At 34.7% G+C, this 18,896-nt stretch overlaps 1 protein-coding gene across 2 annotated transcripts in view; it reads left to right on the top strand.

Annotated features, from left to right (window-relative positions):
• The first annotated feature begins 724 nt into the window (after positions 1–724).
• CENPC (centromere protein C) overlaps positions 725–18,896 on the top strand; it is a 67,774-nt gene continuing 49,602 nt past the window's right edge. Inside the window, exons 1-6 of one of the 2 annotated variants that reach the window (XM_039845341.1) lie at positions 725–957; positions 4,063–4,164; positions 5,928–5,974; positions 7,112–7,182; positions 7,885–7,979; positions 13,658–13,763. In XM_039845341.1, the coding sequence (XP_039701275.1) occupies positions 4,156–4,164; positions 5,928–5,974; positions 7,112–7,182; positions 7,885–7,979; positions 13,658–13,763 (328 nt within the window). In that variant the 5' untranslated portion in view covers positions 725–957; positions 4,063–4,155. The remainder of the gene's footprint in view (positions 958–4,062; positions 4,165–5,927; positions 5,975–7,111; positions 7,183–7,884; positions 7,980–13,657; positions 13,764–18,896) is intronic. The other variant, XM_039845340.1, reaches the window with a different exon arrangement.

The raw sequence follows: 18,896 nt of genomic DNA, 5'->3' as shown, positions 1-18,896 counted from the left end.
TAATTTGTAATTTCTCTTCCCTACAAAAAAAAAAAAAAGAGAAAAATAAAAAATGGACTTAGCTTTTGATTAATGATTTCATGAAATAAGTAATGTATTTTCTGATTAAAATTCCCTTGCAATTTTTTATTAAATGATAAAAATAGGACAGTTTGGTAGAATAAAAATGGTCAGGTAGAAGAAGTGTTCAGGACATCTAATTTAGCTTTCCCATTACATAATATGGAAATACCCAGAACAGTGCCACAATTTGTCCTAGATGATATAACTAATCGGCTAAACAGGTTTCCAGACTCCTGATCTAGTCTTCCTTTCAGGACATCATGCTTAAATGATATCTACTTACATAAGTCATTTTGTTGGCAATGCATCGTAAAAATATTACCCATACATTAAAAAACAATAAAAAGCACTACTTTTTTACTCTACAGTGGAATTGTTGAAAACTTTTTACACTGCGCTAAGGAACAAACGTGATTCCTAAGACTACGCCTGCCTAGTAAAGTCTCTGGTTGTTGCCCAGCCTCCGCGTCCAAAGTGAGGGAAGATGAAGCTGTGGGAAGACGGGGCGGGGCTGCGGGAAGGTGGGGCGGGGCTGCAAGGAACGGAACTGTGGGCGGGTACGACGAGGGGCCGGCCTATAACGGCTTTTTTCCCATTGGGTCACGCGGCCCATTTTGCGCATGTGCAGCCCGTTTCAAACTGCGGAGCCCGCTAGGCGCTGGTGTTTGTGCAGTGGGCAGCCAATGAGTGAGGAGCATCACAACGGCGCGCTGGTTGGTTTCAAATTCCCTCGCTCCTGTCGCCTCCCCCTTCACCGGAGCTCTTGGTTCGCGGCTTAGGTCCTCTTCTCGCGACTCTGTCATTGCTGCGTTTCCTGGAGCCGCGGCCCGTGTGGGCTTCCACCCAGACTCCTGCGCCGGCGGAGCCGGCCGGAACATGGCTGCGTCAGGTCTGGTATGTGCGGGCCTGGCCCATCCCGGCGAGTGGGGGTCCGGCCGCCCCTGGCCTCGTGCCGTATGCGGGGGAGAATGAAACTTTGGACCGGTGCTGTGACTTCTTGAGAATGTCAGTGGGAAAGCAGCGCGAATTTTTTGAGATCACAAGTGATTATGTGCCGGTAGCTAGAGTTTATTTACTTGTATTTTCTCCAGAGTTCTTGTCATAATTTCGGTTGTGATGGCATCTTTCTCTGAAGAGAATCTTGTAATTTCTACTTTTTAGCCTAGCTCTAGTTCCTAGTCCTCAAAGTAATTTTTTATCCATAGAAATATTGAAATCCCTTAGAAGTGCGCCTTTGCTGCAGACATGCCGTTCTGGAGAAGCAGATTATTTATGAAGCATCTGCTATTGATAGTTTTCTTTTTTAAATTAAATTTATCGGGATGACATTGGTTAATAAAATTATATAGGCTTCAACTGTACAATTCAATAATTAATAAAGTTTTCTGAAGGGTGGCTATTAAAAAGGGCAAGCTGTGAATGACGGGGGAGGGAACTCATCTTTTGTTTACATGTCTGAACTCCCTCAGTATTCACTATTATACATTTCATACTTTGTTTATGGTTACCATATATTACATAACTCATATCACTCCAATCCTAAACTTGTATCTTCTACTCTATTTCCTTTTTAAAGAAAATCTTCAGCATCTATGTACTCCGTTTGTATAGTTATATTTGTAAGCATAAAGAGATGTATGAAAGGCTGCTATAATGTTTACTTTTTACTGTGAGCACATACATTGTTTACTATATATAATAAAAGCAAAGGAATATTGGAAGAGAAAATTTACCAAATGCCCATTGTTCATTTTTAAAAAAAAATACTTGCTTTTTTTTTCAGAGCAGTTTTTTAAGTTTACAGCAAAATTGAGAGGAAGGTACAGAGAGGTTTCCCACATACCCTTTGCCCCCACACATAGCCACCTCCATGATCAACATCTCCCATCGGAGTGATACATTTATTACAGTTGATGAACCTACATTGATACATTATCACCATAGTTTACATTAGAGTTCACTCTTGTATAGTCTATGGGTTTGGACAATGTCTAATGACATGTATCATTTTTGTGGTATCAAGGTATTTTCACTGCCATATATATTCTTGGTGCTTGCTGTTCATCCCCCTCACTCTTCCCTCAGCTCTGCAACCACGGATCTTTTTACTGTCCATATTCCGCCTTTTCCATAGTGGTGTATAGTTGAAATCATAAAGTATGTAATCTTTTTAGATTGGCTTCTTTCCCTTAGTATTATGCATTTAAAGTTCCTTTATGTCTTTTCATGGCTTGATAGCTCATTTCTTTTTAGCACTGAATAATATTCCATTGTCTGGATGTACACAGTTTATCCATTTATGTACTGAAGGACATCTTGGTTGCTTCCAGGTTTTGGCGGTTATGAATAAAGCTGCTATAAACATCTATATGCAGATTGTTGTGTGGACATAAGTTGTCAGCTCCTTTGGGTAAATACCAAGGAGCACGATTGCAGGGTTGTATGCGAAAGGTATGTTTAGTTTTATAAGAAACCACCAAACTTCCAAAGTGCCTGTACCATTTCACTTCCAAAATGAATGAAAATTCCTGTTACTCCACATCCTCACCAGTATTTGGAGTTGTCAATGTTCTAGATTTTGGTCATTCTAATAGGTGTGTAGAGTAATCTCATTTTAATTTGCATACCTCTGATGGCATATGATGTAGAGCATCTTTTCGTATGCTTATTGGCCATCTGTATATCTTCTTAGGTGAGGTAGACGTCTATTAAGGTCTTTGGCTCATTTGTTTATTTAGTTGTTTGTTTTCTTATTGTTGAGTTTTAAGAGTCCTTTGTATATTTTGGTTTAGCAGTCCTTACCAGATGTGTCTTTTGCAAATATTTTCCCCCAGTTTGCCATGTCTGCTTATTCTCTTGACTGAAGTTCATTTTTTAAATGTCTATCATATCCTTAGAGCTGTTTTTAGCTCTTTAGTTCTAGTAACTGACTTTGCATCATAATCCATTTAAAAGACAAGGGGAGAGAGGAGAGATTATCCTCAGTCATCCCTGTACTTTAGTGGTTTTTAAGTAGGGATGGTTTTGCCCTCTAGGAAACATTTGGTGATGTCTAGAAAAATTGTCTTAAGACAGGGTGGATAAAGGGGTGCTAAGGGCATCTAGTGGGTGGAGGCCAGGGATACTCCTAAGCATCCTATAATGCATGGAATGGACCTTCACAACAGAGAGTCATCCAGCCTAAAATGTTAGTAGTGCTGGAATTTAGAAACCCTTTTGAATTGTATATTATTTTCTTTGAGAAACATAATCTTATAGTGAGTGGAAGAAACTAAAATTGAAATTGACTGAATAATGAGTTGAAATTGGCAGTTCTGAGTGTGTATTTTAATTTAGAGTTGAGACCACTTCTTGCTCATCACTTGTTCTCTAGTGTGCCTAAATAGCACTTGGTTCCGTAGTCGGTGCTCAGTTAATATTTGTCTAATGAATGATCTAAGCCTTAAATTTTTTCTATAAAAGAGGAACAGAGAGTACTTAACAGTTGTTATTTAACATTTGAAAACATTGTGTGCAAATTTGATGAATCTTTCCATTTATTGTGTGAAATTAGAAGATTGGCCTTAAATTAGGCTTTGGAAGGTAGTTAACTAACGTTCTTAGGGATTTACTTCAGTGTTTCAAAATGCTGAATACTGGACAGAGATCAAAGTGCTTGAGTTAGTTTTCATCAAATGACTGATAAAAGAGACTTGTTAGATATCTTTGTTCCTCAGTTTGCTACCTATAAAATAAATTTAATCTTTTGTTTCTTAGGTACTTTCTGAGGATAACAAGCTATTTGAAACTCTCATCTTCTTTAAAGAAAGACATTTTTATCTCATGTTTTTGGTCTTATTATATTTGGCATGTCAAAAAGATACTAAATGATGTTTGTGTGGTATACCATGCGCTAAACAAGGCTCTAGGAAGATTATAAACTAGCTGAAGACGTCTTTGCTCTCAGGTTTCTTAAAATCTAATAGAGGTCTTCATTTTCCTAAATAACCCAATTCAAAGGTTATTGGATGGTGCCAAGCAAGGTAGAGGTTCCAGAGCAGTGTGTAGGAGCCAGAGTGGAGTCAGAAGAGTGTCCCAGCTCAGGATGTCAGCATGAGTTGGGTAAGGAGAGTTCCACATGGAATGAGTAGGGTCATTTATATCCTAAGGGACCAAGTAACAATGAGGCTTAATATACAGTTGGTATTGATGATAATATTTTCATTTTTAAAAGCATGCTGTTCATCCTGTTACTACCCAATTTGTAACTAGAAAATTTAACTTTATAGACTTACAATTAAAATATATGACCCAAAGTATCTCAGATATGCTCTTGACCTCCAATATAGCATGTCTCTGTTTTATTTTTCTTGTTCCCATTGATTGAGGATGCTTCTTTATGGATGTTACCTATTTTCTCTTTCTGGAAGCATTCTAGGATCTTTTTATCCTCAATTTTTCTAAAATGTTACTGTTAGGTCCTAGGCCTTAATTTTTCTGAAATTTCACCATTATATTTCTAGATATGGATCTCAAATTGATTATGTTGGCTATTCATGTCCTACAGATTTGGGAAATTCAGTTGTATTCATTTGTATATTTTCTTAGAGTATTTTTTTTCCTTTTATTTTGTTCTGTCTAGAATAACTATTGGTCAGAAGTTAGACCTTCTAATTTTTGGATTTTTTTTTATTCTTTCTCTATTTTTCCATTTCCTCTTTATCTTTTATTTTGTTCTCTTCTCCTCACCAAATATTCTCAGCTTTTTAATAATTAATTGCATTTTTTATTTTAGGCAGTTATGTTTTTAATTGAGTTTTTCTTGCTCTCCCTTTAGTGTTTATAGTATGCCACTTAGTTTCAAGTCCAGTTTTATCTCAAATCTCTGTTGAAGGTACTGATTAGAGTTTTCCTTTTTTTAAAAATTTTTTTATTTTAAGGTTTTCTTTTTCATTCTTGATACTACTTTTCCCTTGGGCCTTTTTCTTTTTCATTTTAAAAATTTATACCTTGATTTTCCTCTTTTGTTTCAGAGACTTTTAAATTTCTGGTAATCCATACATGCTGGTGATATTTAAGACTGAGACAGTAGAATGATGTTTTTGAGCTCTGTGTTTATGGTGATAGGGGAAGTGGTGTCTCTTGTTCTGTATATAGATTTTCTTTAATTGCTCTGTTTTTATTCCCTTTCTTTCTTACTCTTTTTCTCCTTCAGAACTTGAGTTTTTAGTTCTGCATAGTATGGCTTTCTCCTGGGCAGATCAGCTTCATTCTTCATCAAGTACTGTTTCCTCTGAGCTTACTTTAGGCTACTACTGCTTTCATTCTGTTCGATCAGTTATCATGCTTCATTTTTTTTCCACATTCCAGAAGGTTATTAAATTTGTTTGTCCATAGGTGGTCCTCCCATCCATTCTTTTTTTTTTTTTTTTTATTGTTGTTTTATGCCATTTTAGCCTTATACTATTATTTTAGAAGGATATACCTGCAGGGAAAGGAGATAAATAGATATAGTTAACTAACCAACTTTAATTATTGGAAGCCTGGATGGTTAGGATTTTAGTGATAGAAAAGGTGTGTTTGTGTGGGGTGGGGTGGATGTGATGGAAGAGGAGGAAGAAGATGGAATAAATCCCAGGGTGAGGAAATAGTATAAGCAGTGGTTTGGAAACAGTGGATATGAGGCAAATTCTCTTTAATTTGCTCTATAAAAATTTCTCTTTATAGTATTATAATAGGCAATTAACAAATACTTGCTCAATGAATAAATGAAGAACTTAAATTTCTGGCATGCTCATATTAGGGGTGACATTACTTTGAAGATAAGTTGTATTTGAATATATTTTAAACAAAGAAACCAAATTGATGATTTATTTTTCTTTCAGGATCACCTCAAAAATGGCTACAGAAGAAGATTTTGTCGATCTTCCAGGTGATTTTTATGCTTATAACATAGTTTGATTTTTATTCCCATTTTCAGAAAATGGAATTTTTAAATGAAGGAAGGACAAACTATTACCTCTGACTAAAATAATGATTTCTGTGCACACTAAGTATAGTCATCTTAATTATTTTATATTAACACACAAATACTAATGTAAGCAGTGCAATGACTAATGGCAGTGAGAAAAGAAATTCACCTTATAAATGATGGACCGGGAAGAGGCAGCCCCAGTTATGACTGATGACAGCCATGGGGAAAGAAAACACTCAATAGAAGGGATTAAATGGTACTAGAACAATTCACCTTGTCCAATGGGGCTAAAAGAAAAGGTGAGTGTGGTTATAAAAGTCTAGTAGAAGGATCTTTGTGGTGATGGAACTATTCAGTATCTTGACCATGGTGGTGATATCTGAACCTCTAGATATGATACATTGTATAGAACTAAATACATACACAGAAACATAAACATACAAATCAGTACATGTAGATAGAACTGGAGAAATCTAAATAAAGTTAGTGGATTGTATCAGTATCAGTATCCTGGTTGTGATAATATACTTAAGTTTTGCAAAATGTTTTGAATTTTGAAAGAAACTGGATAAAATGAACAAGGGATCTTTTCTATATTATTTCATACAACTGCATGTAAATTTACAATTATTTCAATGTAATTTTAAATTAATAATTTATATTGATTTATAAGCTACTCTTAAGATTAATGATATTGAATCAAAAGCGCCTTTGAAAACTTGTAGGGAAGACTATGTTATTTGGAGCTGTTAAGACTTGCGAACGTGGAGTTTGTATTAAGCATTTCATGAATGAATGGATTTGTTCAAAAACATGCTCTCGTTTAGATATAGCAGTAGGCTAAAAAGCTTTAGACATGGCTGTTCAATCAAAGAGTATAATTATTAATGTAGATAATGACATACTACTTCATATACTTTTCTGGGAACTCTTAGTACTGTTTTGTTCTCAGACAACAAAGGTGATATTTTCCCCTTTAAATAAATTAACATTTATAGTAAGGAGATATGTAATTTTCAAAGTAGATGGTAACTTAAATAACAGATACCTTCTGGGAATGATATGTTAACATTTTTCCTTCTTTCCTTCTATTAGGCCACCTGACATTAATATGGGGCAAGGCCAGAACATACTGGTAATTTTACAAGACTGTTTTGAAGAAAAAAGTAAGGCTCCATTTCCAAATGGACTTTGGGATGGATGAAATATAAAATTGTCATATTAATATCAAGTGCAGCAAATACGTTCTAACATTTAAATATATGTAAAAGATTTTCCCAGGAATTTTGAGTACATGTACAATTCTTCATTTATCTTCTGGTACACTGAGAATTATACTGGCAAAAATGAGAATAATTTGCCATTCTCCTTAGTTCACACTAGATTCCCATAGTCTGGAAATCCATAAATAATTGTCATACGTAAGAGAAAGTATTTCACGTAATAGAAATAAATGTGCCGAATTCCTGGGATCACTGGAGAGCTTGAAATAATGTTTAATGATTTGTACCCCTTTCTAAAGAAATGATGATTGTGATAAAAACTTTTCTAGGTACTGGTCAGCATCAGAAGGTATTGGAATAAGAGAATAGGCCAATTAAAGAAATAAACACAGATCATGGAAAAATATCTTCTATACAGGTTCTGAAAGATCTGACACATATTTCTTCAGCATCTTATTTTCCTTTTTTAGTTCCTGATGCCTTCCAGGAACATTTGAATATTGAATTGATATCTGTACTTCATTTAAGCTGATTGTGTTTAAAGAGTCGACAGACTTCTTCATATGTCATGTAGGGCTTCTTTTAATTGTAACCAAAAGATTTTATATTGTATTTCATTTTTAAAAATTTCTTATCTTTTTTTAGGTCTTGCCAATGATTTTAGCACAAATTCTACAAAATCAGTGCTTTATTCAACACCTAAAATAAAAGACACTTGTCTTCCTTCACCCAGCAGAGAGGTAAGTCAAAAAGGAAAGCTAGTATAGGTTTAATACTTTAATTAGTGAAGTAATAAATAATGTAGTCGAGTACATTTTAGTTAAGATGTTTGTAAGTCTTAAAAGAGAATCCGATATTCCCATTGATTTTCTATAAAATTTGGAGGGATTTGTGAAAATTTTGATTTGATGTTTATTGTGTTTGAAATTGGAGATCTGGGAATTTGAATGATCAAATTATAACACAAAAGTTTTCACTTCTAAAATAATACTTAAGTTTTCGGGAAAGTGGGCAACTACTGAAATTCTTAATCCAGGTTGACAAGTTTGGTGGTTTTCTGAAAACTGAAGCAATCTATTGCTATATGGGGGAATCAGTCTTTTATAGATTATATGTCTTAAGAGGACAGGTTGATTTAACTCTACAAAATAGACTTTCAACTAGAGTTTTTGAAACTACTGATTGAAGAGAATTTATTTAAAAGTACAATATAATTGGAGAGAAAAATCATAATGCTAGATATGACATTTACTACAAACATATAAACAAATAAACATATATAGCCTTTGGCTTGCAAGGAATGAAGACATCCATTTCTTTCGTAATTGAGAGACCTTTCTTATTGTGCTATATTACACTGATTTTTGAAGGTTAAATCAACTAAATTTCCTAGGGTAAACTTGACTTGGTCACAAAGTATTAACTGTTTTTACTTCGTTTTGCTAATATTTAAGATGTTTGCACCTATGCTCATCAATAATAGTATTGTCTTTCTTTTTTCTTTTCTCAAAAGCTCCCTGTAGGGCTTTAATATCAGGGTTATGCTAGAGGTGAGATGTAACAGATTATAGGATAACACTCCTGCTGGAATAGCTGGTTAAAAAAAAAAAAAAACAAACAAATCATGTTTTTAGAGACACGGGAAGCTATGGACTCAACAAAGACTAGATGAACTAAAATTCCAAAGAAGTATCTTTAAAAGATGAGTTGATGATTGTTAGTCATTTTCTTCCCTGAGAGTATTTGCTAATTTCGAGCAAAAGCTGAGGATTTTAGGTTGGCTCAAACAGAGGTAGTCTACTGTGGAAAAGCAGAGTTTTTGTCAGCTGTGCAGGGATGGCACCACAAATTGAAATCCAGAGGCACCCCAAGTGGATAGCCATTTTTTCCTAAGGAACATTTATAAGTTCTGGAGTGGTGTAGAGCCCTGGACGACAAAGGTAGAGTGAAATATATAGTCTTGCTATGCTGGGACTGCAAAGTCCTGCTGCAGAAAAGAGGTGTACCACAAATAGGCATGTGACAGATTTTGAAGCAGTCTGGGGCAAGAGGCTAAAAAGTTCATAAAAAACCTCCAAAAGGCTAAACCAAATATCTTGCAATCTCTTAGGGCTAAGGAGACAGATTAGGCTCTCAATCACTCAGGAGAGCTCCTTCTGAAGAATAAGGCAGACTATAAGCGGATTGAGTCTTACTAAAACTTCATCTCATACTGGCCCAACTCAATCCTGGGGAGACTGAGGATCTGACCATTTTAATCCAGTCTGCTTAAAAGGAGAGAAGGAGAAACTACTCAGTAGAAGTATTATTGGGAGCCTCTACTTTTTTAAAAAATCAAGCTTTTAATTTTGAGATAATCATAGATTTCCGAGTAGCTATAAGAAATAATAGAGTGTAAACCCATGTACCCTTAACCTAAAGGTAACATCTTACAAAACTATAGTGCAGTATTATAACTGAGATATTATACTGATACAAGATAAGGAATAATTCCCCTTTCTTCTTTTAACATTCACTTCCCACCTGCCCATACCCGCTTCTTTAACCCCTGAAACCTCTGTTCTCCATTTCTACAATTTTGTCATTTCAAGAATGTTGTATAAATGGAGTCACAGTATATAACTTTTTGGAATTGACTTTTCACTCACGATAATTCTTTGGAGATTCATTCAGGTTGTTCTGTGTATCAGTAATTCATTTCTTTTTATTGCCGAGTGGTATTTCATGGTATGGATGTACCACAGTTTAACATTCGTTTATCTCTTAGCACTTTAGAAGATAAAGATTCTTTAAGTAGCTGACTTTGGGACCTGCTACAATGAGAAGACTTGCTATGTTGCCCTCAGGTGATAAATCTCTTTATCTAACCTGGCAGCAGGCTTTTTAAATATGTCTTCCTCCTGGGCCTCCTTTTCTAATTTTTTTATGATATAGAAATTGTTGTTCCAGATAGCCTGTGTTCCTCTTCTGTTTATCCAGGTATTTCCCCATGAAGCGTAAGAGATCAGTTTCACTGTTCACAGAAGTCAAGGTCTTCGGGTCTTGCAGGAGCTTGGTTAACTTGTTCTCCAACTCCAGAGCAGACTCTAGAGCTTGTATGCCAATTCCCCAGTTATCTAGCTCAGGCCTCTTAGTCACCGGAAGGCAGATTTTACGCTCACATTTTCTTAGATATCTTAGGTACTGCTTTGCATGTTCCCTCTTCACCTCAACTTGGTCTTTGAAAAATGAAGCAAAAAGAAGTACTCCATGTTTTCGTTGTAATAACAGGCCATAGATAAATAAGCATCACTGACATGAAGCTCATAAGATGCTACTTGATTATAGCAACTCCACACTCTTCAGAGATGAGGTCCTGGACCTGGGATGCCATCTCAGCTTTATAGAAAACCAGGCATAAAAAGTGCTCGATATAATTGTCTTGATATAATTGTCTTATTTTTCCCATTTGTTAATTTTCTGTGTACCTATGACTAATCACTGTTTTCTGTGACATAATTATATGTCTTCTCAGTATATGTAGACATATCATGTAATTTATTATTTTCAGTTTTTTTCTGGAACTATCCCTCCTAGATCTCTCTACTACTCTTTCTTTGCTCTTCACTACCCCTAGTCTTGTCACATAGGTGTTGCCATGTGATTTCCTTTATCATCCAGGGAAGTCCCTTCTCTTTTCTCCAATAGTACAGCTCACATTTCAAGATCTCAAGTCTTCCTTTTTCTTGCCCTATCCTTTTTTGGTGGGGCTCATCTTTTAGTAGCTTCCTGAGAATTAAAGACCTTCAGTGTTTGAAAATAGCATGCTTTTATCCTCATGATGGGTAATTTAGGTGGGTATAGAATTCTGGGTTGGAAATTATTTCCTCTTAAGATTTTTAAAGACATGCTCTATTTTCTTTTAGCTCCTTGTGTTGTTGAGAATACCATTCTGAGTCCTTGATCCTTTGTGAGTGACTATTTTTCATCTTTGTAAGCTTTTAAGATCTTGTCATCTGTCTTTAATGATTTGAAATTTCATGTTATAGGTTCCTCTAACTCCTTTTTAAAGATTTCTTCTTACAGTTTTAGTTTCCTACAAGTATCTTTTTTGCTTACTTTGCTCATTTCCTTTTATACTAGAGCCTTTTGTCAAATGTCTAGTGATACTTAGCTGTCTCCTCATTAAAGAGTGAGAAACTAAAATGGTGATTGGAAGCTATTTGCATAGTAAAATTTGTATATTGGTAGATTTCACTGTGGTATAATCTGTCTGTGCTATGTCATTGTGGATGTCTGGGTGTTGATATCTGCAGGGTTTTCCTCTTGGCTTTGTAGGTTTCTCTGACAAAGAAGTCTTCTCTTTCTTTGGAGTCTGATTCTGACTGAAAGTATTCTCAGCCAAGTGGGGCAGAAGGAAAGGTGCAATTTGAAATCTTCCACTTAATATCTCTGTTTTTAGTGCATTACTCTTACCTTCAGCTATGTCTCATGCCACTCATTCACAATCTCTCTGATTCTGATACTCAAGAGAGTAAACATTTAATTTTCTGCTAGGGTTGGGAGAGGAGAGGGCCTCTGTGATTCTCACTACTTCCTATACATACTTTTAACAGCTATTCCATTTGCAGGCCTCACCTGGACCCCTCCTTTAAAGGTGCCTTATATATCTAATTACCGATCTTATGGATTTCTCCATAAACGTAAATCTGTCTGCTTCTGGGCTTTCTCCGTGGCTAGCATGTTTCTGTTCCTCTCTAGGCTGATTGGTTTCTACTGGTCTGCTTTCCAACTTAAAAAAGCTAGTTGACATCTCTCATCTACTTCTTCCTCTTTCCTTTTATCATTCAGGGTTTATACATTTTTAAAAATCCTTAATGAAGTTTCAAGAGGGAGCAGAGTATAATGAAAATTTACTTTTCTTTATGTAATTGAGTTCCAGTGTGTCTCTACTGAATAGCAGTGTCGTGGTTCCATTATTTATATATTCCCTTTTGGTAGATTTTTAGGCTGTTTTCATCTGTTATCACAGAGACATAGTGAATATCTTCGTTCATGCTTCCTTGTGCATATGTTGTAAACTGAATTTTTCTAGGGTATGTACGTTTGAAGTGAAATTGTTAAATATTGTCAATTTTTTTTCTGTAAAATGGTTTACTAGTTTTCTTTCCCTCTTGCAATGTATGAATGATTTCCCTTTCCTAGATTTTTAAAATTTACTACTTGCTATATTTCACATTTACAAAAGAAAATATGTAATGTATGTAAGATATTAAAAATATTATAAGTGGACACTGTGTATCCATCCCTTAGTGTAAGAAATATCAATACTTTTGAAGCACCTATGTGCCCATTACTGATCCTTTTCTTCTGCTTCCCCTCTCTGCACAGAGGTAACCACTATCTCATCATTCCCATCCTTTATTTTATAGTAATTATCACACACAATGGGTGTGCACTGACATTTGTGTCAGTACTTCTTCCACTACTTGTGACAGAGGTCCCACTACCATCTAAATGTTGGGTGCTTCACTATAAGGACTCATGAAATTCAGCTTGTAGTTGTACTCATGACTGGGATTTATTATAGCCACATAGTCAGGATACACAGCCAGAGCAGTAAGGGGAAAGGTGCATCAGTTGGGAGGAATGCGTGACAGTCTTCCTGTGTTCCCCAAAGGGGCCACATAGGGTGCACTTATTGCCTCCAGAAGTTAATGCAGTAAAACGTGTATAGTCTTTTTGCCTAGGGAAGCCTTTTGAGACTTAGCTCATTTTTATTGGAGGCGTGTTACATAAGCACCATCTCCCTAACAAATTCTGTACTCTCTGAAGCAAAAAGACAGGTATTCACCATAAATCAGATTGTTTACACAATAGTCTAGGCAGGATGGCAGAGCAGGCACAACCTTATCAGTTGGTGATGGAGGAAACGTTCTGAAAGCCAAAGTCCCCAGGTGTCAACCAAGGGTTAGCCCTGTAAGTGGGCCCTTTAAACGATTAGGCCTGCTGTGTTAACTCTTTTCCTGCAGAGTGAATCTCTAAATACGGTACATCGTTTTTGCACTTATTTTGAACTTTACATAAATAGGATTATTATATACTTCTACAACTTACTTTTTTTGATTAACAATCACATTTTCATATTGCTGTAGTTTATTCACTTCGCTATTGTATATGTGATATTGTTATATGACTTTACCATAATTTAGTCATCCAATCTTCAGTCAGCATAGATTTTTGCTGTTTAGAGCAACATTGTTTCTCTGATAGGTTATATGAAATTTCAACTTTACTAGGTAATACCAAATTTAAGTGTACAACTCTACTAGCTGGTTTATTGTTTTGAAATACTTGTTTTTTTTCCAATTTAACAACAAATGTATTTAATCAGAATTGATAATTTAATAGAGTAGATCTAATGTTGTATTTCTTTTAGGCTCAGTGCCAGAAATCACATCCAAAGTCAGTTCCAGTTTCTTCAAGAAAGAAAGAAACCTCTCTGCAGTTGACTGTAGAACCAAATGAGGCTGTCAGCAAATCAGGTTGGTGGCATGCCCATGGGTATTATTTGCCTACATACGTTTAAGAAGTACAAAATGCTGAAGGTGGTGTATACATTGGCTCAAGTGACAGCTTAGGCAGAATTGTGAAATGAAGTTGTTTTTGCTTTCAAGTCCATGGTCGGTTTTTTTTTTTTTTTAATAACCATGAATAAGTTCTATTTGATTATTTGTTTCTTTGTTTTAGTGGTGGGGGCATTGCTTATTAGGATGTAGTAAGAGATAATAAATAAGAATTATTATAGGAACTATAGCTTTAGTAGTTTTCAAATAGAGTTTTTTCTTTTTATTTTAGAACAATAATTTTTATCTCACATTTTCTGTGTTAGATTTTCATTTTAACATCTTTTTTTTAATTCAAAGTTTTAATCCCTCTGGAATGTGTTTTGGTAGGTAATGTGACAGAATGTTATAGTTTTCTTCCAGATAGTCAATTCTTCCAGGTTCAATTATTAATTAAATAATTTATTCCTTTCTGAATTACTGCTTTTATCATGTTTTAAATCTCACATATCATTCAATATACTTTTGAGTTTTGGTCTATTTGTGTATTCTTAATGTTAACACTACTGTTTTACTAATAGTAGCTTGTAATATATGCTGATATAAAGATGTTTACTTTTATAGTCATTCCTCTGCCATTCTCAGACTTTTTTTTCCTATGAAGTTTTAGTTTTATCCAGTTCTCAATAGAATTTTGTTGGGATTCTAAATAGAATTGTATTTAATTTGTACAGTAATTTCATGAGAATTTATATTTTTATGTTATTTAGGTATTCTACATGAGAACATATGTCTTACATATTTATGTCCTTCAAAAATGTTAGTCTGAAGGACACTGTCCATATTGTGAAAGGATAACCAACAGTATGGGAGAAAATATTTGCCAATAGTATATCTAATAAGAGATTTCTATCCAGAATATATAAAGAATTACTGAAACTCAACAACAAAAATAAACATCCCAACTAAAAAATGGACAAGTCTTGAATAAACATTTCTTTAATTGGCCAGAGAATGCATGAAGAGATGCTCAGCATTACTAGTCACTAAAAAAATGCCAATGAAAACCACAGTAGGATACTACATTATACAAGGATGGCTATTTTTTTTTTTTTTTCAAAGAAAACAACAGTCGATGATGATGTGGATAAATTAGAACTCTTATGCATTGCTGGTGGTGATATAAGATGGTGCAGCCACTGTTGAAAAGTTTAGTAGTTCCTCAAAAAATTTTTAGTCTAGGATTGGTATGTGACCGAACAATTCTACTCCTAGGTTTATACTCAAAGGAATTGAAAACAGGTACTCAAACATACTTGTACCCCAGTGTTTATAGTAGCATTATTCACAGTACCCTTTTGGTACCATTTTTGGTACCACAGTACCATTTATTTCTGTATAATTTTTTATACACTTTGAGTCTTCCTCTTTAACCTGTTGTATTAATCTAAGTAGGGATTTTTTATTTTTCTGTTTTCTAATCTCGATTCCTTTATGGCATAGTATACACTATGATTTTGGTTCTTTTAAATTTGTAAAGATTTATCTTATGACCTGGGATATTGTCTTTCCTTATGAATGTTTCATGAACACTTGAAAAAATATATTCTGTTGTTCAGTGTGCCTGTCTATAAATGTCAGTTATGGTGTATTACTAATTTTTATACATCGTTGGATATGAATTGCCAAAGTTCTGTTGAGAATTTTTTTGTACATAAGTTAATGAGAGATACTTATCTGTAGTTTTTTTTAATGCTATATTAGTATGATTTAGGCATCAAAGTAATGCTGACTTTATAAAATGAGTTGGAAATTATTCCCTCTTCTTATTTCTAGAAGGGATTATATGAAGTTGGTTTTAATTCTTCTTTGAATGTTTGGTATAAAACTTTCCAGTGATATCTCATCTATGAGATTTCTTTTTCAAGCACTTTTACGTTACAAATTCAATTCTTTAATAGTTATAAGACTATTTATTTCATCTTGGCAGAATTTTGGTAGTTTGTAGTTTTTGAAGAATTGGTCCATTTCTTCTAACTTGTTGAATTTATGAGCACAAATTTGATCATCAAATTACTTTATCCTTTTAATGGCTGCAGGATCTGTTTTGATATACACTATTCTGGATATTGGTGGTTTGCGACTTTTTGTCTTTGTCGACTTTGCTAGATATTTATAATCTTTATTTACTTTTTCAAAGAGAAAGTATTCTTTTCCTGTTTTCAATTTCATTGATTTCTGTTCTTATTTTTTCCATTAGTCTCCTTGGTTTGGGTTTATTTTGCTCTTCTTTTTCTAGTTTTTGAAGTAGGAAGTTTATTTTATACTTTGGATTATCCAATAATTTTAGTAATTTTGTTATTCAAATTATTCCAGCCTTTGGCTATTAGAAGTTATTTCCTTGGCTCCTATGCTCCTTTGACGTGCTCTGTTTTTGTTGCTTTTGAGCACTTTTTTACCTTCTGAAACTACAAGATGCTCCAGGCTCATCTTATATATTTCCTGCCTATATCTTAGAATCAGTTATTTCTCCAAGGAGCCAATGGTTCCTTTTACTGGAGAGTGGTATTAGGAACCAAGATCTGGGTGCTAGGTGTGCTGTTGCTCCTGGGATCTTGTTGCTTGAAGACCATCTCAACTGACAGAGCAAGGTAATTATGTGTATACTAACTGGTATATATACATATATCTGTAAATATTTATCTGTGTGATATCTGTATCTTTATTAAGCTAAATGTGAGTTCATACTGATGTCTCTAACTCTAATCCATTAGTGCATAGATTATTCTAGCCTCCTTCCCTTGCTTATCTGTAAACTCCCAGTCCATGAGTGTGAAACTTGGCACCCACCATTCACCATCTATTTACTTAATATTTTAATTTATATACATGTATAACAGTATCAGAATTGTTGACTCGTACCCTGTGAAAACAGTTTTATCAGGTAAAGTACAGTGCTTATGTACAATTTCTTTAACTTTTAGTTTTACAGATTCTACTCATTTCTAATCTTACTTAGGTCAATATCTTTTTTCCACACCCCTTCAGTGAGGTTGTTTCTACATATTATATCGTAGGTAATACTGTGTGACTTCCAAGGTTAGGTCATAAAAGGCTATAAGGCTTCTGCTTAGCTCCCTTTCTCCCTCCTTATTTCCCTCTTAAGATATGACTCTCTCCTCTCCCCACCGTTGGAATCTGGACACCATGTTATGAGGAAGCCCACACAAACCTACTTGCAGAGATACATAAAAATAGTCCCTCAGCCTATAGCCAGCCCTACATGTTGGTCATGTGAATAAGAAAGCTTCCAAATGATTCTAGGCCTTGGACTTCATGGAACAGAGACAAGCCATCTCTACTGTGCCTTGCTGAATTCCTGCCCCATAGAATCCATGAACACAATAGTGGTTGTTTTATACCACCAAGTTAAAGAGTTATTTATTATGCAGACAAAGTAACCAGAACAACTCTCTAATTCTCAACTGACTTGGTATTGTCATATATTTTATTCCTTTTAGTTTATATTTAAATTGTTATTACATATTTTGATGTTTTAACAAGACTTTATTTTTGTTTTAAACAATACTTATATTTAAACACGTTATTTGTTTTATATTCCTTCTTAAAAATAATTTTTAAAAAATTATGGCAAAATAATAAGATTTATCTTATTTACCTTAAACCATTTTTAAATGTACAGTTCATTTGCATTAAGTATATTCACGTTGTTCAACCATCACCACCATCCATCCACAGAACTACTTCATCTTGTGAACTCAAACCTCTATACCCATTTAAGCAATCACCCTCCCCCAAAGCCTCTGGTAATCGCCTTTTTACTTTCTGTCTCTGAATTTGACTACTCTAAATACCCCCATGAGTGGAATCATGCAATATTTGTCCTTTTGCAATTGGCTTATTTCATTTAGCATAATGTCTTCAAGGTTTATCCATGTTGTAGCATGTGTCAGAATTTCCTTCTTTTTCAAGTCTGAATAACATTCCATTGTACGTATGTACCACATTTTGTTTTATCCATTTGTCCATTGATGGACATTTAGGTGGTTTCTACCGTTTGTCTATTGTGAATAATGTTGCTATGAACGGGTATATAAATATGTCTTACATTCCCTGCTTTCAGTTCTTCTGGATATATACCCAGAAAAGAAATTATTGGATCGTATGATGATCGTGTTTTTAATTTTTTGAGGAACCACCAAACTGTTTTCTATGGTGGCTGCATCATTTTACATTCCCACCTTGCAGTATTGAAGATTACATTTTCTCTACATTCTTATTGAAACTTGTTATTTTCTGTGTGGTGTGTTTTTTTTTTGTAATAGCCATTCCAATGGGTGTGAAGTAGTATCTCATTGTGGTTTTCATTTGTTAATCATCCTTGTCATTAGGAAATTTTAAATTAAAACAATAATTAGATACCACTGCACAACCATCAGAATGGCTAAAGTCTGAAACAACTGGCTCTGTTGTAACTCATATCTATCTTTAGTAGTTTGTTTTTTCATTTGTTTCAAGAGTACTTATAATTGATTGTTAAAATATTTTTATGATTACTCCTTTAAAATTCTTGTTAAATAATTACGTCTTTGTCCATTTGCATCCACTGATCATATTTTCTTGTTCAGGTTGTGTTTTTTCCAGTGTTTTGGTATGATGAGTCATTTTGATTGTATCCTCGACATTTTGGTTATTATGTTAGGAGACTCTAGGTTATATTTAAATCCTTTGTTGTAGTACATAGGTTTTTGCTTACTTTTACGATTTTATTTCCAATGACAGTTAAATGTTTATTAGAGTCCTTGCAGTGGTATTTTAGTCTGCTTCTTTAACCAGCGCTGCTAGGATTCTAGCTCAGTTCTTGCTAGTGCTGTGTGGGTGGATGGAAGGTGCTTTCCTGAACATCCTGATGTCCTTCCTTGTACACTCAAGGGGGTTAGGGTCAAAAGCTTCTGGCAATGGATCTCCATGTGACTAGGTGGAGGACAGGATAGGGGGATGCAGGGTTCTCTTATGCTATTCCTGCCTCAGATTACACTGTCCATCGGTGCTCTCATTGGAAGCAGGGTCTAAGATGACTTGCAGTGTAAA

This window comes from Pteropus medius, unplaced genomic scaffold (assembly GCF_902729225.1).
Source record: "Pteropus medius unplaced genomic scaffold, Ma_sr-lr_union100, whole genome shotgun sequence".
In the NCBI taxonomy this organism is placed as follows: domain Eukaryota; kingdom Metazoa; phylum Chordata; class Mammalia; order Chiroptera; family Pteropodidae; genus Pteropus; species Pteropus medius.
Note: the sequence above shows the minus strand (reverse complement) of the source record. Positions and strands in the feature narration are given on the sequence as shown.